The sequence below is a fragment of the Triplophysa rosa genome, linkage group LG11, assembly GCF_024868665.1.
Source record: "Triplophysa rosa linkage group LG11, Trosa_1v2, whole genome shotgun sequence".
NCBI lineage: Eukaryota > Metazoa > Chordata > Actinopteri > Cypriniformes > Nemacheilidae > Triplophysa > Triplophysa rosa.
Window position 1 is genome coordinate 22,446,246 of NC_079900.1, and position 26,919 is coordinate 22,473,164.

The window sequence follows — 26,919 nt, forward strand, 5'->3', positions numbered from 1 at the left end:
AGATACAATCACAGTGTCATTGAGAAAGAGAAATCTTTAAGTTTACAGGATCTCCTTCACCGGTAACTTTCTCAATGTTGTGTGTTTCTCAATATGTAGTAAGCCGTTGCAGTTTTAGAAAAGACAAGCATTTTGTTCATTTGAGACACGTACTGTCGAATGATTCAAACACACTATGACTTGGAAAATGCATTAAGTGCATATGATTCATTTTCACGTTGCTTTAAACTGGAATGGCTAAACCAGATCTCAGTCCCCTACAGCGCACTTTTACATATCTTTTTTTATCACGTGGCCTTGTTTACCTCTCGGTCTTCATATAAAGCAAATATTGGTTTGACAGGAATAGAACTGTGTAACCAGGACTAAGGTACGGCTGATGTCTTTGATTTGGGTTAGAGCTCAGGGCAATTCTCCAGTTCCAGTGAATGAACACAGCTCGCTGCAAAACCTTAATGACCGTGTGTACCTCTCCTCTCTACTGCGGCCCTGAGGGTCTATCACAACAGCAAGACAAACAAAAATAACAACACAACGGTAAACATAAAGATTAAATACAAAGTGTCACTGTCAGAAGTCAACTAAACTAACACATGAAAACAACTAAAGTAACCTGCAGTAACCGACAAGACACAGATGACGTGAACTCTGCGGCTTCACTCCCATTGGTAGTCACTCCCAAAAGTCACTCATCATTTGCATAAAGTTGAGCAATTCTCAACTTTGTCATGTCGCTAGACACACCCACTTCCTGTCGCCAACGGTCTCTGTCGCTCACAAATGTAGGCTACCTGTTGTGATCTACACCGGCCACGACACAACAAAAGACAATAGATCGCATTAGAACCCATTATAATTAAAACATTTGTCCACACAGGATGTGACGCGACACGACACGACAAACCCATTAAGAACAAGCCGTTTGTCGTGTCGAGTTGCGCCGGTTGCATCCGGTGTAGATACGGTGTAAGGTTTTGTCATGCTTTATGATTGCATAAAAACTATTGACCTCTAAACAACCTTTCTTATTCCAAAAGGTTATCGGAAGTGAAAAAAAGGTTTTGTGGATTATAAAAAGGTAAAATGTTTGACTAAAAGGTTCTTTGGGGAACCAGAAATGGTTAAACACTTTTTAGAAACTTTACTGTAAACAGTGCAGATTACAGTGCATCATGTCTTTGGCTAGAAAAATGATTGGCTTCTGTTTCTCTAGGGCCTACAGATCTCAACACAATTATATATTTAATCCCTCACACACTGGGAACATTTCATCACGTAGGAAAACTCTCCAAGCAAGATGGAGCCGCCATGACCAAAACAACCAATTATACAATTGGCTTATACAGTAAGTGTCAACATACCTAACCTGAAGTACATTTTTAACCATGTTTTACATTATTCAATTTAACATGAAATAAAAATGCATATAAAAATAAAAAGTGTCCTTTTTCCCAGATTCTTCACCTGGGGTAAAAACATCTCAGCAACGTCTCACACTATGATTAGACGTAGCTCAAGATATCACAATTTGCAATCTAGTGTATCAAGAATTTTGACTTTCAGATAATATTCTGAGCTGAGACCCAGAATCATTTTATGTAGGCTAGGGCTTTTTCTTTTTATGAGATTATTAAAAAGGGTCATATGACACGGCTAAAACGAATATTATGGTTTGTTTTAGATGTAATGCAATGTGTATACACGATTTAAGGTTCAAAAACGCTGTATTTTCCACATACTGTGCATGTTTGTATCTCCTCTTTGCCCCGCCTCTCTGAAACGCGCAGATTTTTTACAAAGCTCATCGCTGTGAAAAACGAGGTGTGCTATGATTGGCCAGTTAACCAGTGCGTAGTGATTGGTCGAATACTGCAAGCTGCAGGCTGCGGTGGATGTCCAACCCATCCCACATCCAAGTGTGATGTCATAAGCCACGCCCATGTCAAAATACATCACATTCTCATTAACATTGAAGCAGTAAGACGCCAACACAGTAGGTGGCGATAATAGACATTATTGTTTGTGTTACCTGAAACATGAAACCTTTACCCTAACCCACACCCTAACCCTAACCTTACTCTAACCATGTAAACTACCTATGATTGTTAAAATTGATGAAAAAACACGTTTGGGTGATGACGTCAGACTCGAAACACCAAGGATTTAGTGAGAGCCTTTTTTTGCACATGTGTACGTTTAACCGGGTTTCTGGGGCGGAACACTTGTTGTGACGCATTAGACATGGCCGTGGCTTATGACATCACACTTGGATGTGGGATGGGTTGGACGTCCACCGCAGGTGGCAGCGAGATGAACTTGCAAGCGTGTGAGGGAAATGTAACGCCTCTTACCATATTTGGAACATCAGGTTCCAAAGCAATTGTACTGACAGGTAGGGTTGTCACGGTACCATAAACATGTCTTACGATACTATACCAGCTGAAGTATCTCGATACCAAGTAGTATCACGATGCTGTGCCATGTTCATAATTCAAATCTATACAAAAAACACAGATTTAGATGAAACATTTTGTATTTACTATAGTAAACTGAATTATACTTCGCACTAATATTTTGTTGTATTAAGTGTAGTAATTGGATAAATTGTATCAAATACTGTAGTATACTTAAATATTTACTATGGTAAGACTCAAAGGGAAATATTAGACTTACTTTAAATGCAGAACTAAAACGGCCAGTAGGTGGCGTCAATTTTCAACTGAGTTAGTGAATCATTTAACCAACTCGTTCAAAACGCTAATTAGAATCAATCGTCCGAGTCATTCAAAACACACATTCATTTAGGAGATAAACACTGCAAAAGGCAGATGTAAGTGTTCAAATGAATATTAATGCGCATATGCAACATTAACTACGGTACTACGATACTAGCATTTCAAAAATAGAGAGGCATCGCGGGTATTTTGAAGCTTTAGCATCGCGATGCTACCGTAGCACCGGTACACCGTGCAACCCTACTGACAGGTACGCCCACCTTACTTGCGTATACATTTGGGCGGTCTTGGTCAAATCATACCACGAACTGACGTAGATTTGTGGGGGGTGTGGTTACACGAGGCGTTTCAGGCAGGTCTGGGTGAGCATTCGCTTTTAGATAGAATGCATCTTTTGTTCCCACACTTTTTTGCAATTTTGCATGCAAATACATGCATGGGCAACTTATAACACACCAAAGACACAGAAAAACACGTATTCGCGCCATATGACCCCTTTAAATTGTCTACGAATACATAACAGTTCATCAACAGGGCATACAACATTTCCTCCCACACATGCCCTCACTACCGCACACACTACAAAGTAAACCTGCACACAATGTGAGTTCATGGCACCATAACAAACTCCTGCCCTTGAATGTCTCAAGCTTTGCGTCATGGTCAACACACCGAAGTCAACCATTCTGAGTCTGTGTTTGGGTTCGAGCACGCGTGATGTGTTTGCTGGTTTAATGTGGCGTAGTAATGGGCTACAATGCGAGCGATGACGTTAACAACGACGGGGTCACACGACCACATTTAAAATCCACATCACATCCCTTAATGAATGCAGTAGAGTGGCAAGTGGTCTTGTCAATTGAAGTGTATCGGTTTATGACCCAGCTGTGCACCGTTCGGTAGGTGAATGACCAGTAATGTATGATCCTAAAGATGGATACAACTGACTCGTTCTCGCTGTGTAACTGGAGAAAAATAAATGCTGCTTCTCCTTAAAAAGGCACGACAGGAAACATTAAGCAAACTTGAGGACAAAGATCGGGGCTTTGTCTTTGAAGAATTGATATTTAATAACACAAATCTATTTTAGGCGCTGGAATAATTTGATCAAACAAGAAAATACTCATTTAAGAGTTGAAAGTCACTTCAGGACAAGAACATAAAGATTTAGCCAAAGAACCCTACTATTGTCAATGCATAGTGTGAAATATATCACGCTTGTTTTAGATTTACTTATCGATTTATTATAAAACCGTTTTGGGATTTTCCTCAGGTGTTTTTATGCCGCAGCAACATGTTTCCTCATTACAAACCACAGATGGTGTTTAGTTGACCGGTGGAAAGATGTGTGCTGCTGCTGTGCATTAAATCTGTATAAGTACGGTAAGCACTGTACTATTTACAGTAGATAGAAATAAAAGAAAGAACATAACACATATTCACTTCTAATCTGTATGTCACACCAGAAATGTGCAAGATAAACCAGGGACATCTGAAAGGGTTTAAAATCATCCGTACAGAGATCCCCCTGTTCTCTGAATATGAGAAAGTATAATATCCATCACAATGGACTTCTGTTTCACATAGTCTCGGGAATAGATTAATTGAATTGCATTTGGAAGGTATTATTGTGTTGCAGAGGTGGAAAAAGTATAAAAATCTTATACTCAAATACAAGTACTTTGATGAAATTGTAGTTGAGTACAAGTAAAATTACCAGTCAAAAAATCTACTCAAGTCAAAGTAAAAAGTAGCTTGTTTAAAATGTACTCAAAGTAAAAGTTACTTAGTTACTAAAAGCAGGAGGGGGAGCTCTCCTGTTTTGTGCAACACCAACAACAGTCATCATAGTGCCTAATTTTATATATTTAAACAGGTTACAAGTGCATTGCAACCAATAAAGATTTTTTTGTCTTGTTTTGCAGAAATATTAACTGAACAATTATTAAATCAATATATTTTCTTCAGAAGCATAATTAAGCCTTAAAAAAGATTTTAAGCCTGGTTTTCTTAATAAATTATCAATGGTACACACTACTAAATTTCAGTAGTGAAACCACGTATAAATGGTTCCACGTTTGTACAGAGTAAGAGTAAATGTAATTGACAGTTGTAACCCGGTCGTTACCATGGCAACATTTTTGCCGTTGAACAAGAAACATGAATCCCAAGAGTTTAATCCGTTTGATACGTATCTGCTGTTTTCGGCCAAAGACTGGTTAAGTGAGGCAATTTGAACTAAAACACAGACAGAGATGCTTTGTTTTGCCATGTTTACATATTTTTAAGAGCTTCGCATTTGTTGTTTAGTCTTTTCTTATAAAGCTGCATATACACTATATAGTTAATAAAGTGAACAGTTGCGCGTAGTGTTTTTTTGCCTCATTAAATGTGTTGATGTGTAGGTTTATTTTGGGCTTGTCATTGTTTGCTGTTCTTGTCAACAATATATTGACTGGGGGCAGTTGTGGCCTAATGGTTAGAGAGTCGGACTCATGACCAGAAGGTTGCGGGTTCGATTCCCAGGGCCGGCGGGTAACAACTGAGGTGCCCTTGAGCAAGGCACCTTACCCCTACTCGCTCCCTGGGCGCTGCAGTGATAGCTGCCCACTGCTCCGGGGGTACGTGTGTTCACCACTTGCTGTGCGTGTGTTCACTACTCTCTGGATGGGTTAAATGCAGAGGTCACATTTCGTTGCCTTGTACTTGTATATGTGCAATGACAATAAATCTAATCTAATCTATATGATCTGGCAACGGTCCTTTTTACGGCAGGGCTGGTGAGGCTTTTCAAAATGCATGAAATAGCAAGCATATGCATGTGACTTTCTTGCCCCGTGCTTACAGAAGAGAGCGACATCTGATGCACGTTTAAATATGTCATTAAAGCAGACATTGTTCAGTTCGGTTCCATACACACTGCGTAAATGTGGTGCAGACACACTGGTGAACCGTGTGTCTACAAAACGAGATTAAAGACATGTAATATGACCATATACATGCTGCCCGTCGGCAACATTATTAGAAAACATGGAATTAGCTGCCACTGTTATGCAGATGATACTCAGCTATATATCTCATCAAGAACATTATTAGAAAACATGGAATTAGCTTCCACTGTTATGCAGATGATACGCAGCTATATATCTCATCAAGACCATATGATTCCTTCCAGCTATCCAAATTGGCAGAGTGCATCGACGATATAAAACATTGGATGACTTGTAATTTCCTTCTATTAAATTCTAATAAAACAGAAATATTACTTATCGGACCAAAGACACGTGAGCAGAATATTTCAGATTATAACCTACAAATTGAAGGCTGCACTGTTACTCCAACAAATACAGTTAAAGACCTAGGCGTTATATTAGACAGCAACCTGTCATTTAAAAATCACATCTCAAATGTCACAAAAACAGCCTTCTTCCACCTTAGAAATGTTGCCAAATTGCGAAATATTTTATGTGTGGCTGACGCAGAGAAGCTTATTCATGCATTTGTGACCTCAAGACTTGACTACTGCAATGCACTGCTTAGTGGTTGTCCTGCAGCATCAATAAACAAACTACAGTTAGTTCAGAATGCAGCTGCCAGAGTTCTGACCAGGTCCAGAAAATACGATCACATAACCCCAATGTTATCAACCCTTCACTGGTTACCCATTAAGTATCGTATTGACTTTAAAGTTCCTTTCTGCCCTCGCCTCGGGATGCCCAGACAATTCCATCACCACCCAAGAGCAAAGACGGACTACTTGTCACATTAATGCTAAATTTACAATACTTGGTATTTAATGCTAAACTTACATCACACGACAGCAGTTTGAAGTTATGGCTGCACTCAGTGACTTTGATTGGAGGTTGCTGGGTGGGTGTTTGTAGGGAGTGGGGGGCTTGTTGGTTGTGGTTTGGGGTGTTTCATTTGTTGGGGCTGTGTGGCTCTGGTTTGGTATTGTTTTGTGGTCGATGTCGGACAACAGAGGAATAAAGTTACATTATGCCATTACTATTTTTCCCTCGTTGTTCCTCTGTTGTCTGTTGTCGATTGCGGAATGGGACCGGGTTGGACCTGCACGGTTTCGGCGGGAGGGGCTTCCTGGGTGGCGGCTGGTGGGCTCTCCCTTTTCGTGCTCGGTGGCTTTTGGTCGGGGTCACTGAGTGCAGCTGTGACACGTCAGAGGAGATCTGGCCCTCCCGGCTGAGCCTGGTTTCTCCCGAGTTTTATTCTTCTCCATTTATTCATCATTGGAGTTTGGGTTCCTCACCACAGCAGGGCAGTGTTGGCTTGCTCACCGGGAGACTGCATTTATTTATTAGATATTATTTATTATAATGATCTTGATTGTTCTATAAACACCATGCACTGTGCTGTGTTTTACCTTTCTGTGTTTTTCAGTTTTTCTTATTTTCTCCTGTGAAGCTGCTTTGGAACAATGCACATTGTTATAAGCCCTATATAAATAAATTGAATTGAATTGCAGGAGTTTGCCATAAACATATAACCTGATTGGTTTTGATGGACAGAATTTAGAGCTCTCAGATTTATCAAATATTTTGCTGGTCCATTTGGGTCAGTTATTCACTTCTATTTTCATAAGACCCTTCAGGTGACTTGCTAGTATTGACTTAATAAATAAATCAAACATAAGAAATAAAAAAAGAATTAGTTAGATTTGACATTGTATAAATATATTGAAATAATATTCATTTCATTTTGACGTGATTTAAACAGGCTTCAAAGATTGTTTATATGGTAGTTGCACAAATTTCATAATATCATATCAAAACTGATGCATATTAGGCCTACCTAGTTTATTACTTATAAAATGTGTGATTTCTAAATATGAATTTTGATGAAGTAAGAAATAATGCAGCAATGTAAAGTCAGGGCCAGAGAGGGGAAGACACTTTTATGAGCTTTATATTGATGGGACAGTGGAGAGAGAGAGAGACAGAACATTACGAGATGAGAGAGATGGGAACAGGAGGCGGAATAGGACCACAAGCCAGGATTGGAACTTGGGTCGCCCGAAGTGCAGCGTAAATAAATATGTAAAGTATGTTTACCAAATATTCTGCAAACTTTTTTTACTTGCTGTATGATTCTACGGGATTGGAAAAATATTTAAATGCATCAGAAATTCAAGTGTTCTTAATAAATCTACTGATTTTGTTGTTGTTTCTTAGAACTTTGCTGTTAGGCTCTACCTTGAGTGTTATGTGACATTTCAGAGAAACCATTTCAATTTTAATCCTCAGCATGATTGTGCAGGGGTCGTGACATAGCACTCAGAAAAATTGGATACAGCGGCGTAAGTGCTGACAATTGTGACGAGTGAAAGCAAAAGCATTTCTTTAAGGCAATTATATGGTCTGAGCTTCACGTCCTACAATAAAGATCAGAGAGAGTTGTGCTTTGTGAGACAGCTCACGACCTAAATGTAGATAAATACTAGTGCTGTCAATCGATTAAAAAAATTAATCGGATTAATCACACATTTTTTCTGTGATTAATCACGATTAATCGCACACAACAATTATATTTTAAAATATACTTTTACATTTGAATAATTTCACATTTAATCTTCGAATTGATGTAGAAACAACATATTTCTTTAACAGCATCATTTTATGAAAGCTAACATTTTGATATTAGTATTGTAACTGATGTCTCTATTAAATTGATTATTTTAACATTAATTATAGCCATTCAACAGTATTGAGAGCTCATGTAGGAAATTGAAGGACACTTTACAGTCTTTAATGCTAAATTATAAATTAAATGCAGAAGAATTGTCATTAAAGCTATAAAATCACATTGATGTCTTCTTTTATTTTGTTATTTGATTAACATTAGTGACAGGAGTCACAGCAGCACGTTTAAGAACGTGGCCCCTTTAAGAGCTGTCTCAGTTCGCAGATCTGACCGTCACCGCACTCCCATTTTCACAACTCTTTGCATTCATTTAAGATTTTATTTTACACTTTGAAGTCTGTGCTTAAGAAAACGCTAGACAAAACGGGCTTTCTGACATAATCTTGTATGGTTTTATCCATTCAAGCACGAAAGAGAACTTAACACGGATGCGCTGTCTGACAGAGATTCACCGACGCAGCCTTTAGCTTGTGACTGTTTACACCAGACTGGACCTCTCGTTGCGTTTTGCCGCGTCTCACAGTTTAGAAGCTGTCTATCTTCATTGAACGCGTCAAAGCAACAGTTTCAAATCGCGCTTAAGTGGTTTAAAAGCCTGTACACGAATAAGAGCGTGATTACATAATGTAACGCTAGACAAAGGATGTCAAAACAAACGGATGCTGCGTTAATTGCGATAAATATTTTCTCACGCGTTAATTTGAAAAAATTAATTGCATGCGTTAACGCGTTAACGTTGACAGCCCTAATAAATACACACTTGATTTATTTTCGGGTGAACTATCCGTTTAAGTCACACTGGAAAACGAAAGTTGTTTTTACAGAAGAATGTCAAAACATATGGATGTGTGTGTAATACCGCCTTTAAATTTGGATTGATGGAGGGATCTTGATCTTGTAATCTCGCATCCATCATATTGTTTTGTCTCACTGGACTACCGCATGACAGATTTCTGTGCTGTTTTTCTGTCTTTTCGGAGTGCGTTTGGAGAGAATGAAATAACGAGCTCATCAGCTGTGGTTGTGTAGCAGGCATTCAGAAGCATTGTCAACCTGAGGTCACCATGGCAACAGCGGCTCGGCAGGCCGACGCTCAGGTGTGTGTGTGTGTGATAGTCGGGTTTAAGAGCCCTTTAGGATCAATCAGTGAAACCACTGCAAGGAGAGCAAACCCTCTAACCTATACTGACAGCACAGAGACCTTTAGAGCGTGTAGAGAATCAATTTTACACTCTTTAGTATTATGTCACATTATTGACACACTTTCATTTTATGGTGTATTTGAGCCAATTCACTCCATCCCTTTGCTTTAGGAGAAACGTATCATAAAAACCATCAATTATCATACATCCCTAAATGATACGCAGCAAAAATCCTATTCCAAATGATCTTTGTTAAATTTCCCAGAATAAATAGCAAAACATCCGATGAATTTACATAGATTTGATTCATTTGTTCCATTTACAGGTTTTCTTCAAATTTTTCACATTACTATTTATTCTATCCTAGTGTCATGCTCTTCACTTAGCAACGCGTTTAAAGCAATCATTGTTTTTGCACTGTGGATGACCTAAAACATCAGAATATCGGTTTTCTCTCTTGTTTAAGACATGAAATAACTGAGACACACAACTCGAGACTGCCTTGGACATTTCTCCTGATAATAATAAATACCTCCTGTCCTTGTGGCATTCTTTCCATGTGAGTAAGATGGATGAAGAAAAATGGGATACTTTACGAAAAACTTACAGTGTTAAACCTGTACCTTTCTTGTGACCTCCAGACAAAATCTGAAAGCTTCACCTGTTGTTGTTCTCAACAATCCTAAATCCTAATCCTTATTGTATTTTCTCTGCTGATCAATGGATATATTTCCTTACATTCATGCTTTTGCCAGATGTTTTTATTCAGAAAGAATTACAGTCATGAATTCAAAGTATACATTTTATCAGGATGCGTTTCACCCAAACAACACACGGGCACTTCTGATAGGGTACAGGAGTGAAATGCTAAATGCAAATGAAAAAAGCATCTAACTATGTAGTTCTACATAGTTAAGATAGCAAAAGAATTGGTGAATGATTTAAACTTCATTTAATAAGTTAAGAGGATGTTTTACAGCTCAAGAAAACCATGCAGTGTGGTAAAAAAACATTGTTAACATTTTTTAATGCCTTTTAATTTTCAAGATTTCAAGATTTTCAATGATGTGTTTGATCATAATTTTGTGTATTGATGGACGGACACAGGTAAGAATCAATTTTGTGTTGGGTGCCGCTGGAAGTTCAGTATGAAATAAGGTCACTAAAGCAAAACCAGTTGAGAACCTTTAGCTGGTGACGCGTAGGAGTGTTGGTGGGACCCCTTGTGGATCTAAAAAGAACTGCACACAAGAAATGATCACAAGTGGCAATGAACGAATGCTCACTCTAATACAGACGATGCATTTAGTCTAAATGTATACACCGGTATTTAATACACAGAAAATCTCTATAAATGGGACGTGGACATTCAATTATTTTGTGTCTGTCGTTTCGAATAGAAAACTGCCGTACTTCCCTTGCAGCATTATGCAATGTAGCCTGTGCAAAGTATGCTAAAGTTGTGCAATGTTCAGCATACAACAAAGTCCATTGGGTGTGATATTGTCTCCCACAATGCAAAACATCTGACTGACCTCTGCTCAATAAAGAGTCAATGTGTCAATTATGACACTAGATAGAAACATCTCTAGTTAATGACTGTTAAATTGCCTTTTTCCTATATCCCTAGACGACACTGGATAAAGTTGGTCATCTTCTTAATAGAAGGACACACACAAAACAGACGTAATTAAACGAACCCCCAGCATTGCAGTATTAAGGGCGAAGAGCGAGTAGTGATTAGAAAACCCCCACCAGGGGGCGTAAAACACCCAGCAACGGTAGACCTATGACAGTCAAAGAGCTGTATTGAGTGTTCAAACACATATCAAATAGTATATTTTATATTTTACATTTTACATCATGGAAACGTGCAAGTTGCATTTTTTGCACATATGATGATGCCGCAACAACCGCAAAATACATTTACTGCAACGACACAGAATTCAACTGAACTCAATTTGACATTGTCAAATATCAGTACATAGTTCATTTTTTTAAATTCTTTAAAATAACCTCAGCTCACATTTCCCGTCAAAGAATTTAAATAATTAAAATGTTCATTTTTTATTGCATTCTTCAAGTTCACACTTTTTCCAGCTCAACAGGTCGTGTATGCCTTAGCGTTTCATACCGTTAGTGTTTCACATCCTAATGTTTTACTATTTTATAAAACAAACTAGTATACAGTGTACTGTGCCACAAAAATGTATAGAAAGGAGTATTTACATTCATCTTTTTAAAATAATTTTACACACTGGTATATTGAAGGTGTCAGTCGATAAAAATGACAAAAAATCCCTTATGAGACTAAAGAAAAATAAAGCAAAACAAAGAGTTTCCCTCTTAAGGAAAACCTCATTCTATTCTTTTATTTCCGTATTAGTTGTATTAGTAAATAGTCATGATTCAGGCTCAGCAAGGCAGGCAAATGTTCAACCACTGAATGACACAAATGTTCACTGATTCACTGTTTGATGATCAAAATATCTTCCATTTACTTCAATCTCAGCAGGATTTTCTCTGGATTCTGTTCCCAGTTTGGGATACTTAGGTGGCTTTATAAAGACTACAGAAGCAGAAAGATTCTCAACATCAGTCCACTAAGAAGAAGTGTCCACGAGCAATGCAGTCTGTTGATTCTGGACCTCAGAGCCAACTGTCGCGTTTCAATGTACTGTCCATTTATGGGCAACATCAGAAAACAATTATACACGTGTTCATTGTGTGGGAGCTGTAGGACACTGGTGATGTTAAATGTTCCATCAGTGTTGGGCAGGCTTGTGATGTTAGAGTAAGAAGTGACATTATCATCATTGTGAAACCAGTGTATTGTGCCCTCCGGGTAAACGCCAGTAAAGGTACATTGCAGCTTTTCGGGGCCTGCCATCGGAAATGATTCTCCAGTGCATTCTCCTGTATAAACAGAGTGGGGTAAAATGTGTTAGCCTTTGTCACTAAACCTTTAGAAAGGGACTATAATATAGCCATATCTGCCATCTTTAACTTGAACTTGGTCAAGTTTAGTCAAGTCTAGTTTTCAAATCAAGCCACAAGTTAAAACACGAAGACACAAACAAGCTAATGAATTAATAAATGAAGCACTTTCCCCAAAATCGTAGTCAAAGGTAAAACTTACCTTCTATAGACACATTAAGTTCCTTAAAATCATGTCCAGCATCTGTTCGTATCCAACAAAAGTATATGCCCATGTCTGCCGGTTTAGGATGTAAAATAGTTAATGTTAACGCTCCCATCGTGTAGTTACACTCAAATGCTGGAGAGGTGCGGATGGTGGATCTTGGATCACATTCAAAACTTTCGTTACGTTTTCCCCACTTTATGTCTAAGATGTTAAATAGCATCGACGAGCTGATGTTACATTGTAAGCTGGCCTTCTCTTTGCAGTTTATCATCTGGTTTCCATGAGCATGTAGCGTAATAAATCCTGCATGTATCAAAAAATGGAGTTCCTTATTATGCGTTATTTTAGCTTAGCTCAATAACATATGCATTATAATGACATTCTGTACAGATGTATTGTTGGAATTTCATATTGTAAGCATGAAAAATACAAACTTTTTCCACACTAAAAAGCCTTTTTAAGTCACTCATTTAGTTTGTGATTTTTTTGACATTTCGCAAAATAAAAAACAAGTTACTGAAATTTTACAGTACAGGCAGACACAAGTAAAACAATCAAACTAAACTCTAAATGGTATTCAAGAAAAATATTTTAGCTGAACCTTACCTGCACCGTTGACTGATTTCAGAAGAATGATCAAATATGCTGCAGTGACCAGCATTGCTTTAAGCTTTTTCCAAACATCCATCTCAATTTGAATGGGAGATGAAATTCATCGTGCAACCTCCAACTGAAGGGAATTTCACCCAAGGTTTAAACAAGCTGGTACATGCTCACCCGGATAATAAACCAGCAAGTGTTGGCCGCACCTCCTTTGCACAGTCTGGTGGGCTTTCTCTTTCCACTAGATCTGGTTTCTCGGAAGAACCATATAACTACCTACCTTTTACTTATCAAGGTGTTCCCCCAAATGTACAAACAACCTGTATATCCTTACATTCCTGTTTTGATGGCTAACAGTTTTACAAAAAGGTCAAAAAGGGCACGAAAGGAAAGAGGACAAACACACACTCTGTCTTTCGAGTTTCCCTCTACTTCCTGCAAGGGGAGGAGTACTTCATGTGAAAACCAGATGTTTTGAATTGGTCAACATTCCACTGATTCATACTCAATACTGTAGAGTATAATACATAATACATCAATTTATAAACATAAATGCATGCTATCATGTTGTTGTTGTTTTTTTGCTTACAGCATATTTTAGCCAAAAAAAGCAACCATTTAAAGTCTTAATCTATTCATGTGTGAAAGTCAGGCTGTGATCAAATGTATTGCTCATGATTGAAAACCCCACATTTCACATTTAATTCACAGACTGGAAAAAGTATTCAACCAACCAAGGAGTTAACCAGCCAACCCACCACTTTTATAACACAGTATAGATCTTGAAATACATCAATACATTTCAACAGTAAAAACTGTAGTTCAAAAGCTGCCTTGATTTTTTACTTGAAATTAAATTGGCTTTAAGTCATCTGAACTTAAAATGTATGTATCTCACTTTAAAAATGTAGTTGTATTTCACATCACTTATTAAATGAAGTTATTTACAAAATATAACAACTTTATAGTTTAATAGTCAGATTCATGTAATTTAAGTTCAAATTACTTGTAAAGCCATGTTTCACTTAAAAAATTGAAGGCAGCTTTTGAACTAAAGTTTTTAAGTTGAAATGGGTGACATTTGCATTACCGTAAAGGTTTTTAAGTCTACTGTTACATTTATTGTCACAACATGGTAGTTGTGGAATGTATTGACTCAATAGATACATGTCTGTTCAGACTTATGAAGATTATGCACAGTGGGAAAATCTATCAGTATAAATATTTTATAAGACATACAAAATAAAGAAAAACCTCTTTGTCTTTTCATTTTGTTCCAATGATGTCATTATGCCTTTAAGATTTCCTCCTCCACCCCCATTGCTTCAAATATCAAACATAGAAACATTGGATTAATGATTGCGTATCTAATCTAACTTTTCCACTCTCAGTGGGAAGTTTCCATTCACTATTCCTTTGAAGGAATTTGCCTTGATCTGGCTAGATAAAGGGGGAATTGTGCTCTCCTATTCATTCATATTATTAAAATTCTCTCAGTCAAAGGGATCTTGCAACACACAACTGGTGAATGAATGCCAGCCTTATCGCGGCCTTAAAAGTGTTCTGGGAAACTTTCACTGACCGGTTGCAGCGACTCACCCATTACATATAGTAAGACAATAGTTTTCACACTTAAAGCTGGTGCTCCCCAAGGATGTGTATTTAGCCCTCCCCTCACACTCGACTTTGCTCCAACATTGTTTTAAAATTAGCTGATGACACAGTAATACTTTGAGGAAGTCAGAGCCCTGACACAATAGTGTTTCAGGAAAACTGTCTTTCCGTCAACACTGGACTTCAGGAAACAAAAAGGACTGGCAATAACACTTTGGAGAAGTTCAGCTCTTTTAAGTTTTCTGGGCATGCATGTCACAGAGAGAGAACCCACTGGACACACAGAAGGCTGCGAACAAGGAATAGATCAAATCTCAAATAAATGACCTGGACTAATCGATGAGCCACCCAGCATTACATGATCACACAAAGCAAAATGAAGTGGTATTTGAAGTTATTAAAGTTGTATTCACAGGCTTTAAACCTTTGTGAAGGAATCTTTCGAAGATTTTCGACACAGTTAAACAAATCTTCCTTTGTGTCTATCAGTGAGACACCATTATCTGAAGTATATAAGAATACAACATTTTATTCACTTAATGTGTAACATTAAAAAACGCCTTATATTGTGTGGTGTACTGTGCCAAAATAACATGTTCCACGTTTCCCTCTCTCAAGAATGACCTCAATTTCCATCTTGATATTTACCTTTTATTATTGAAGTCCCATTTAATGGTGCAAAACAAAGCTTGGAATTTGCACACATACGTAGAGGGACAACAGGGGAAATAAGAATGATGAGAACCCATGAGAAACTCACCAGAAAACACAAGTGGACTGAAAAGCCTTTAGCCCATAGTGTATATAGCTTTATGCTATTAAAAGCTGCTTATAGTACGACTTGATAAATTATTCATGCATTTAGTTAATTTATAATGCAATGTGACATGAACATGTAAGTGCCTTACTTTAAAACAACAAATTCATTTTGTATTTATTTTAAGTGATATCACATTGATCTGATGAATCTGACTGGTGTCAGGACCCACTCACCTTCGTAATCATACTTTAGATTTAATACTGTCTTACGGTATAAATGTGGACGACGTTAAAATCCTTCAGCAGAGTGAAGACATTTCGGATCATTATCTGGTATTATGTTTGCTTCACTGGCCTACGGCTGCAAATCAAACTCCTTGTTACAAATATGGTAGAACAATAACTTCAACTACCAAAGATGCGTTTCTCGATAATCTGCCTGAAAGCATGAGAAATAACGTTGAAGATATTGACATTACCATTGAAAGTTTTAACTCCACCTTCTCGGACACGCTAGACACAGTTGCTCCTCTGCGTTTAAAGAAGATTAAAAATGGCAGCCCAACACCGTGGTATAATGAACACACTCAGGCTCTAAAGAAAGCGGCCCGAAAAATGGAGAACAACTTTAAGAAAACTAAATTAGAGGTATTTCATACAGCATGGAAGGATAGTATTCGAAAATACAGGAAAGCCCTAAAAACTTCTAGATCCGCCTACTTGTCATCACGAATAGAAGAAACCAGCACAACCCTAGGTTTTCATTTAACACAGTGGCTAAATTAACCCACAAAAAATAAATCGTCAGTGACTTCTGATCCTGTATATCAGCATAACAGTGATGAATTTATGAACTACTTCACAAATAAAATCCAAGATATTAGGGAAAAAATGATAACAATGCAACCAGAAGTGAAACCCGCTGAACAAACTAACTACAGCACCCCTAAGGAGAAAATGCAATTATTTTATACCGTAGATCACGATGAGCTGTCTAAAATCATTAGATCATCTAAATCAACAACATGCATGCTAGACCCTATACCTACAAATCTACTGAAAGAGATGCTCCCAGAAATTATAGATCCTCTTCTTAGTATTATTAACTCATCTCTAACATTAGGACATACAAATTTACAGCAAAGCACTTAACAACAATCATAATTCACAACAACAAGCTTTCAAAGAACGAAACACATAATTTGTTAAAAGTGTCTTGAACTCATTTAAGGACGGAAGTACAGTCAGCTTGAAAATGATTCCAAGCAAAGGAGGCACTATAAATAAATCCTTTCTTTCCTAACTCAGTTCGAACCCGAGGTAAAGTGAGATGTAAAAAATCGTGTGAACGTAAACTGTAGCTTGAATTTTTATCTGAAAGACTAAGAAATAAGTAAGATGGTTTTAAGCCACAGATTGATTTAAAAATAAAACAATACCAATGAAAACTTCTACGAATATACAAAGATGTTAAATCTACCTTATCATATACCAAACAGTGATGTGTTTTAGTACTACAACTTTAATAAAACGTAAAGCACTATGAAATACAATGTCAAGTTTTTTAAGATATTTATACCCCAGCTTTAGTCCACACAGACGCAGCTGTACAATATCAAATGCTGCCTGTAAATTTTGGAGAGCTTGTAAGGCTGATGCTGCGCAACAGTATATAATTGTGTCGTCTGCATAAAGATGGTATTTAGCATTTGGGACATTATCACAAATATTATTTATGTACAAAGTTAAAACATGTATTTATGTTATAAGGCCCCCTGTCAAAAAAACCCAACTCGACCATAGAGAACTAGGGAACTACAGGCCTAAATCGAATCTACCTTTCATATCTAAAGTTCTGGAAAAAGTAGTTTCAACTCAATTATGCTCCTTCCTCCAAAGGAATGACATCAATGAAGAATTCCAGTCTGGATTTAGAGCATGTCACAGTACAGAGACTGCTTTGATCAGAGTTACAAATGATCTGCTTTTGGCATCTGACCGAGGTTGTATCTCGTTATTGGTGCTGCTAGACCTTAGTGCTGCATTCGATACCATTGACCACAGCACACTCCTACATAGACTCGAAAATTATGTCAGTATTAAGGGAATAGCGTTGAAATGGTTTAAATCTTATTTATCTGACCGTTTTCAATTTGTAGCAATAAACAATGAGGTGTCACGCAAATCGCAAGTCCAGTACGGTGTACCACAGGGCTCAGTCTTAGGGCCTCTGCTCTTCGCATTATACATGCTACCTCTAGGAGATATAATGAAGCGACACATAACAACATGCAAGGAATGTGATTGGTGAAGAAGGCTCAAGCTCGAAAAAATAAAATGGCGGCCGAAGCACCCGTTGGAGCATAGTTTTGTATAATTGTAAGTTTAATTTTCACTTTCAATAACTTTTGACTGCATTTCTAGCGAGAAATTAGTATTGTAGTTTTTAAATATGTGATTAGTTATTGCAAAGACGCTCTTTGTTTATAATTAAAATAGAATTCTGTTACGCTGTCTATGAAGCCTGTCTCTCTAAGCTGCCTTCGTGCACAAATGCTATCTTTGAACATTGCGGGCTGCTATTTGTAACCACAACGCTGCGAGGGTTTTTTCTCATCGAATTTACCCAAATCTACATTCCCTTTTTCACCTCCAAACTCATAATGTATTTTAACAATTGGCTCTTTTGTTTCTATTTTTATATCTTCTAAACAATTAGAGGAGAGACATCTGAAGTTAATGCGTAACTGAAGCATAACTGACAATCCCCTGAGGTGTAAAACAGCTGAGCAACAAAAATTTCCTCTGGGTTGCTTCAGAAGACACTTAGACTATAAAGTATGATTTGTGAACTGGTGTTTCAAGAAATTTTCTTTGGAAAATACAAAGTGAGATGTGTCTCTACACATCTAAAGCAGAAGATCAGAATAGTAAGCAGAAAAACAGAGTTACAACACTCACATAGACGTCCGTTGGAAGAATGGAATGCGGAAGTAACTTGTGTCATGGAGCGACCAATAGTTCCAAACACTGCACTGAAGCCCATTCATTTCAGTGTTTCTCAAACACATTTGCCGTACAGTTGGTGAAATACCGGCATGTTTATACATTTAAATGACTTGGGGGACATATCTTATATTCATAGAACTTATATTCATATTACTCCCCAGATAAAATGCTGCTATAAATCTAGTCAGCGTAGTATTAAGTGTACACAATATGCTAATATATTTAGCACAATTTATGCAGTTGCTGTCGTCTGTCCCATAAAATCTATTTAAATAGGTTGACAGCCAGAGGTGTAAAGTGTAACTGAAAACCATACTTGAATGAAAGTTCAGTTTCCTTGTAGTGAAAATTATTCCATTACAATTTACAAGTCACGAATTACGAAAGTCACGAAAGTCTTACTGAGCGTTCCCACCAAACGCGACTTGCGCGAATGAATCGCGCTATTCGCGCGTAGTTGGACGCTTGAACATTTTGAGTTTACTCGCTTCATTCGCGCGTGAAATTCACAACAGACGCAGACGCAAGCTCGAAAAAATAAAATGGCGGCCGAAACGCCCGTTGGAGCATAGTTTTGTATAAATGTAAGTTTCATTTTCACTAACAACTTCTGATCGCATTTCTAGCGAGAAATTAGTATTGTAGTTTTTAAATATGTGATTAGTTATTGCAAAGACGCTCTGTGTTTATAATTCAAATAGACTTCAGTTGCGCTGCTTATCTGGGCTGCCTTCGTGCACAGACACTGCACGTCACTACTAGAGCAAGCTCCTGATTGGTTAACGCGGCGCGAATTTTTGCCAAAGTTCAGATTTTTCAACTCGCGCGAATCACGCGTCAAACGCTCGAAACGCTCAAGAAACAGTTGATTCGTGAGGAGAGCAATCGCATCCAACTGAACACCTCAAAATTGCAACATCTATTACAAACACCCAAGTCTCAGTTAAGCTCAAGTGCTCATAAGGAAATCAATATCCTTCAAAAAGGTCTCTTCAGTAAAACGGATAAATAAAATAATGTTAAGTAAACTGACAAAAATCAAAGCCTTTTTGCACTGGTTGTGGCCTCATCGCCGACTGCAGTCATGTCCTCTTCCCACATAAAACACCAGCGATGTCAACTACCTGAAAATGCACCCGCATTCGCATAAAGAAGCCATGTGGACAAGTTTCAGTAAGTGAGGGCAAATTTCACAAGATATAGTACCTTCAATGCCCTGTAAATGGCAATATTGCTTTTCCTGTAGCAGAAATAAACTGCTGCAGAAAAAGTTAGGTGCCATGCAAAATGTAATGTGTAATTAGTCATTACAAATGTAGTAAAGATTCGCTCAATAGGATTAGGTGTTATGATGCCACTATTTCAGCACAGTTTAATTGCCCAATAGGACATTTCCCAGGCCTTATGCATGGCAGGGGGAAGCAGTCAAGAATATGAATAGAGGAAAGGAGGTCTGAGGTTTCACCGGGTTCGTCGGGTAGGCATCCTCTGTGTTTGGGGGATAAATGATTATAGAAATACATATCATACTTACCTTTCCTTGCTATTATCAGAGAGACATCTCATGAGTTGTGTGTCCGATCCCACTTTCATCACATCCATTATCCTGGGTGAAAGATGCCTTTTGGTGAGGTGCTGCTAATAATGCACTTTAGGGCTGGGAATTTTTTTTTTAAATCGATGAATCGTTTTTTAAAATGCGATCGATTCAATAATGATTCTCAAAAGCTGTGATATTCACAGCTTCATATTTCCGCAAGCACTGAACATTCATTAACGCGAATGTTATTGCTGCTACTATCCACTAGATGTTACTTATCTTTTTACAATGGGTGGATGTTACAACATGTAACATGATGTTTACTGATTTTTTAGAAACATCTGTAGGATTTGTTTTAAATCATAGTCATTGACTCGAATCGAGAGCTTGAGAATCGGAGCATACTTACACTTAACATACTTATTCAAAAATGTAGTCAAGTAAAAGTTGCTAATATCTTTAACGTAGTGTCTATTTACACTGAGTACAAATTGCCCGCCTTGTTGGCAGAGACTATTTACACAAACTCCGCCCACCAATATGTGATTGGAATAGAGAAAGTGTAAGATTGACGCCGTTTCAAACACTGACTCTGGTGGCATATAGTGTAAAGTCTGTATAGCGCGGCACGGGAGACTGGTGTTCTAATCCCACTGATAACCTTCTCTAACCTTTTTATTACTTTACAGATCATAAAGGCATTTGTTTTCAATAAAATTGATTTAAGACTTAAAATTCATTTTTATTCATAAACGTTAGGTTTAGGGTAAGCTTAGGGGTAGGCATAGGGCTCAATAAGTTGCCATCATTTTAATAATTTACTGTATGTTTAATGCACAACAATACTGAGGTGCAAATAGTAACCTTATCTGCCACTATTTATAAGTAAAACGCATCTAACTACTATTTCTGCTTAATCCAAAGAAAATAGGCCCTACAGCTATTTTTGGTTAGTGTAAATAGCATATCGCTAAGAAATGCTACTATTTTCACTTAGTGTAAACAGAATTTACTACTATTTACACTTAGTGCAAATTTTTGCTGCCTATCTTTAATACTCAGTACAACTACAAAGTAGCCAAAAAGATACTTAAGTACAGTAACTAATTACATTTACTCCAATACTTTACACCACTGTTGACAGCACGGATTTGCTTGGAACTATTGAACGCTCCATGAACCACATGACCACACGGCGGTGAGATCGAGTGTCATAACTCTGTTTTTCAACAGCTCTGGTGAGCACTATCTGTGTGTGTGCCTGGAACCCATGACTGCTAGAGGAAAGCGTTGGTCTGTTTTGCTGGAGTGTTGCTCCCAGAGATAAACATTACTCTCTTATCTTGATAAAAGCACAACAACACTTCCAGCTACATCTCTGTTTTCCCTCTAGTGCTTTCTGTACTTTCTCCATTATTGTGTTTTTCATTAGCCTTTTTTATACTTTGACACTTTGTTGTTCCTTCGTGTTTTTGGTGTCTTTTGTGAATATAACATCAGCCAGCATGCAATTCAGTTTTTAATTATTACTAATGATCATTCTTGGAAAATTAAAGTAGTTCACTATTCCTTTACTATGCATATTTGTGATTTGCGTTGTATTTGTTATGCTCTTTATATATTATATATGCATCATTTTAGACATATTATTGACCAAAAGAACGTTTCTAGATGAACTTTCTGGTCAACTTTAATGTTAAAGGTTTACTGATAGTTCTCAACCAGCAAGCACCATTAGCATATACATTATATAGGATATTAATTATTTAAGCTTTATACATTATTCCACATCATTTCTTTACAACACAATGTCCTGAAGTGAGCCTTTATCAACCTAACCATAGGAGGGCATTCTATTCGCATATGAAATCAAGTGTGATAAAATCAACCCGTAAAATATTCATTCAATAACCAAGGAAATCCCATCTGTGTTCCCATGTATGTATTTTGATCTGTTCACTGTGGATCACCATGCGTCGGAGTTTGTACTGTGATATAAATCATGATTATGATAGACGTGTATTTTAGATATTATTCTTGAATCTTTGCCAATTTTGTCGGCCATTTTGAATTCATGTGGTTATGAATAAAAATGACAGTCACACAGATAAAAGGGGGATAGAATACACAGCAGTCAAACATAATTACAAATAAGCATGGAAGCAAGAAATCCAGGTTGGTTTCATCACAGACTGAATACTTGAATGTGGACTGATGTGAACAAGAGGTATTTGAGGGGTTCAGACTCACGTGGAAAGGTTTTGATCAATTATTTGCATACAGTTATGTGAAGCTGCTGAAACCCCAGCTTGTTCTTGACAGGTGATTAATTACACAGTGTTTGTTTGATGAAAAACGGTGACATTTGGCTTTGGTTATGGAACACTGGTCAGTGTCTGTGTGTGGGTTTCTTGAAGCGACTGCAAACCAACACTAATTAGACTTAATAGAATCAAAAGAGTGGGGTTCTGCCTTGTACTACATCAATTATAAATCTACTGTATGTTTATTTAAATAATCTTTTTAGGATCTATCAGATGGAATAACCTAGTTCAGTCTTCAATTGTTGTATTGTTTTGGGGTGTTTAGGGCGTTTCAGAGAGGCAACCTTTGGCCAATCGGTGTGTAGCGTCTGGCCAATAATGAGTAATGATGTGCAGTTCAGGATGGACCAGATGTGTAATGCTGGATTCACACGGGGCCTCAGCATCAACGCTTGACGGAGGGCGTGTCTGAAGCGTGGCCGACACGATCGTCATAGTGACAACAGCCAATCAAATTGTTCTCCGGTCTTGCATGAACGCAATTGGCTAGCGCCTGCAATAGGTTATTTGCATAAGGCGATCTGATTGGCTGACGCCTGCATTGGGGCTTGAAAAAGTTGAGAAATGTTCAACTTCTTGCCGCGAGCAACGCCAGTTAAGCGAGGCTGGCGGACCCACAATTCAGTTTGGCAACGCATGACGTCACCCATTCAAAGTAAATGAGAAGCGTTGATGGTGACGCCCCATGTGAATCCAGCGTAAGAGCTACGAAAATGGCTCATGCAGGACAAACCCCCCCAAAACAACACAAATATACCAAAGCAAACCATCAGGCAGATTGAGCGTGTTGTAAAAGCTAGATAGTGTGGGGTTGTCTTTCACCTGCTGATGGATAGATGGGTCTGAAGACTGATGCTGAGTTCACATTGGGTCTGATGGACAGGTAGCCTATGTGTTTTTGCCTCAGCAGTAGTGTAGACACGACAGTACAACTACTGAAAAATAAGTTCAGACCCGACAAAAAGAAAGATCAGAGTTAGATAAAAAAAATAAATGTAGACCACATAAACCTTGACATTCTGTGTGTACTTCAGTAAATGCTTAAAGTGTGCACACCCTTGAAATTGATCAGACTTAACTGATTTACTGTACTTGTCATGTCCTCGGTCTGATCGGCCAACTTCTGTTGTTTTCCCTTGTGTGTTTGGTGGAGGAAAGTCTAGAGAGGTGGAGGTTTGCTCTGGAGAGAAGAGGAATGAAGGTTAGTCGCAGCAAGACAGAATACATGTGTGTGAATGAGAGGGATTCAAATGGAACAGTGAGGTTACAGGGAGAAGAGGTAAAGAAGGTGCAGGATTTAAAGTACTTAGGGTCAACAGTCCAGAGTAATGGGGAGTGTGGAAAAGAGGTGAAGAAGCGTGTGCAGGCAGGTTGGAATGGGTGGAGAAAAGTGTCAGGTCTGTTGTGTGATAAAAGAGTACCAGCAAGAATGAAAGGAAAGGTGTACAGGGCAGTAGTGAGACCAGCGATGTTGTATGGTTTGGAGACAGTTGCACTGAAGAAAAGACAGGAGGAAGAGTTAGAAGAGCTGAAGATGTTGAGGTTCTCTTTGGGAGTGACGAGGATGGATAGGATCAGGAATGAGTACATCAGAGGGACAGCACATGTGAGATGTTTTGGAGACAAAGTTAGAGAGGCCAGGTTGAGATGGTTTGGACATGTTCAGAGGAGGGAGAGTGAATATATCGGTAAAAGGATGCTGAGGTTAGAGCTGCCAGGCAGGAGGCCAAGAGGAAGACCAAAGAGGAGGTTTATGGATGTAGTGAAGGAGGACATGAAGGTAGTCGGTCTGAGAGAAGAGGATGCAGGGGATAGGGCGAGATGGAGGCAGATGATTCGCTGTGGCGACCCCTGAAGGGAACAGCCGAAAGGAAAAGAAGAAGAAGTTTGTGTTGACAGCTTCCCTTGTGCATGTCTCTACCCCACCCCGCCTTGTTATCCCAATTATTACCCCGTTAGATTTTCTCTGGCTGCACGTTTAGTTCTCACCTGACCCTTGTTAGCAATTACATTCTCCCCTATTTGAGCTCCCTCTGTTATCTTGTCCTTTGTCAGCTCGTTGCGTGTTTAATGTACTTTTTTGACCTCTTAATATCAGTCTAGTCACAGTCACAGTCACAGTCTCAGTCTCGTTTAATTACCCAGGATTCAGGTCCCTTTCTACTATTTTGTCTTAGACTCCAATGCTGTAGCTTGCTTTGTTTTCCCCCGCTCTCATCAATCTATTTGCCACAGGACTCTCCTGCCTACGATCTCTGCATCTACTTGACTCTCAGCCAGAGACTAACCAACAGTCCGTTGCCGGTATCCGCTCTGTTCCGGGCTTCGCTTTTCAGTCTCGCCGTCTTGTCGCACCCACGGGTTCCCACGCCAGTTACTGGGCTTCAAGGGACATCCTGGTCTTTCGGCCTCACTGTCCCGCCCTCCAGCCCATGTCCGCCGGGTGCTGTTCTGGTGTGCTCCGGACTTTGTGCCTGATCTGGACTATCTGCCTATTAACTGTCGTTGGTGTGTTCTGTGGTTGAAATAAACTTGTCATTTACTTCCCCCGCAGTTGAGTCCCATCTCGTTCATGACCGTACTGACTTCAACAGCACAGTGACCATCCTCTCTCAAAAATATAAAGCTTTATGTAATTTATGCTGATTACATTTTCCAAATGATGCTTATACTGAATAAATATCTCAGTTTGTGTGGAGCGCAAAGGTTGTAGGTTTGAATCCAGGAAACACACAATGATCAAATATATTGACGCAGTGTTGTTTGGACAAGTGCATCTGCTTAACGCAAAAGTGTAAAAACTAAATAAACAAACAGATCAAATAATCCGCCCTGAAAAAATGCTGGGTTATCTTCAACCCAGCATTAGGACAAAAAGGGACAAACCCAACTGTTGGCTTGCTGGGTTGTTTGAACACATTGTTCAATCAAATACGTATAATCGTTTTTTGGGGCTTATTTAACTCAACGGCTGGGTTCGTCCCTTTTTGACCCAGCACTAGGTTGAGAATAACCAAACAGGTTTACAGTAAGTGCCAACAATTTAAATGGTAACTTCAGGGGCCGCGTACGCACAGATTTGATCGTAAAGTGTGCGTACGCAAAAATCCACGGCAACGTTCATATTTATAAAAACGGTCTTTGAGGTGGAACAGTGCTTAGCGCCACGTCAGGGTCTGAGCAGACGTACGCACTTTTGCTTGTCCGAGTGCTGCAGGTTTTTGGAAATATAAGTCATTCTTGCTGCTCGTAAAGGATTTGGACGTTGACAGGTGCTCTTTCATATATCAATGACATTAATTAGACATCATTAAAAGGCGGATATCTGAAACTGTTCAGCTGCACGCAATTTCACGATCATTTGAGATTTATAGACTTCACATCTGATAGAGAGGCGTACGCGCGTTTTCTGTGCGTACCTTCGTTCAATGAATCACACGTACGCACTTTGAGAAATTATTGTAAAATCTAATTAAGGACGGTTTCTATGCAACATTTTATAAATGAGGCCCCTGGTCTCTGATTCTCTTCAAGACTTCCAAAAGGACCAACATTTGTATGCCTTATCGTTGCATTGGGTGTCAGAAGGCAACTGTGTGCCAGTTCCAATATGCTGCCCTTGTCTCTCTTATGCAGATGAAAGACAGGGATGTGCATCGGAGCAGGTCGACAGCCCCTCACAAACATTAACCCACATGACAGTGCTGATTGTGGAGAAGGTGCTTACCAAACAAAATGTTTCACAGTTCAGTATCATTAGCCGGGTTTCCATCCAAACGTGATGCAAATCTTTTCAAAGTTCACAATATCAGGAGGAAAGACTAATGCGAAATTGGTGCGTTTCCATCAAGTTCCTCGAACAGGTCACGGTGGTATTGGTAGCCTTGTAAACAACAGTAAATAAGAAATATCTGGAAAGCAGAAAGACAGAAGAAACTGTCTTTCTTCTCTTCAGAAACTGTCTGAAGAAACACACAAAAAGGAGTTTATCCTTTCCAGAATGTTTATTTCTTTGATGCTTTCTCATTTTTTTGTAAAACTGGCATACAATAGACAACATATAAAATTACAAACTGCACATTAATTCGTTTGGTATAGCTTACATATAAACTTCACTTCAATCCGCACGTGGGTGTACATGTGATGCGATAGGACTTTATTTCATTATCGTATTACATAGATCACAGTTTAACTTCCAAGAATCAATATTATGTTAACACATAATATGAATGCTTACAGATAGTACATAAACTTACAGGCATATCTTTCTCCAAGGCAAAGATTGTTCGCGTGGTGAACCGAAACTAATGCTTTAAGATGATTGAGATCTAAATCTCAACACTGGGCATGTATGAAATAACAAACTTCAATATTGGAAAACGGCCACTAG

General features: G+C 38.5%; 1 protein-coding gene across 1 annotated transcript; it reads right to left on the minus strand.

Annotated features, from left to right (window-relative positions):
• Nucleotides 1-10,475: 10,475 nt before the first annotated feature.
• On the minus strand, nt 10,476-13,709 carry LOC130561805 (uncharacterized). Its single transcript, XM_057346381.1, has 3 exons — nt 13,287-13,709; nt 12,675-12,983; nt 10,476-12,451 (listed from the first exon to the last, which is right to left on the minus strand). Exons 1-3 carry the CDS (start codon nt 13,366-13,368, stop codon nt 12,105-12,107), a joined length of 738 nt encoding a protein of 245 aa, XP_057202364.1. The 5' UTR covers nt 13,369-13,709; the 3' UTR covers nt 10,476-12,104.
• Nucleotides 13,710-26,919: the final 13,210 nt, after the last annotated feature.

Coding starts and splice junctions, on each gene's coding strand:
- LOC130561805 (XM_057346381.1), bottom strand. CDS start 13,368: ATGGATGTTTGGAAAAAGCTTAAAGCAATGCTGGTCACTGCAGCATAT. Junction 12,984..13,286: donor GAAATCAGTCAACGGTGCAG/GTAAGGTTCAGC, acceptor TGATACATGCAG/GATTTATTACGCTACATGCT. Junction 12,452..12,674: donor ACTTAATGTGTCTATAGAAG/GTAAGTTTTACC, acceptor CTGTTTATACAG/GAGAATGCACTGGAGAATCA.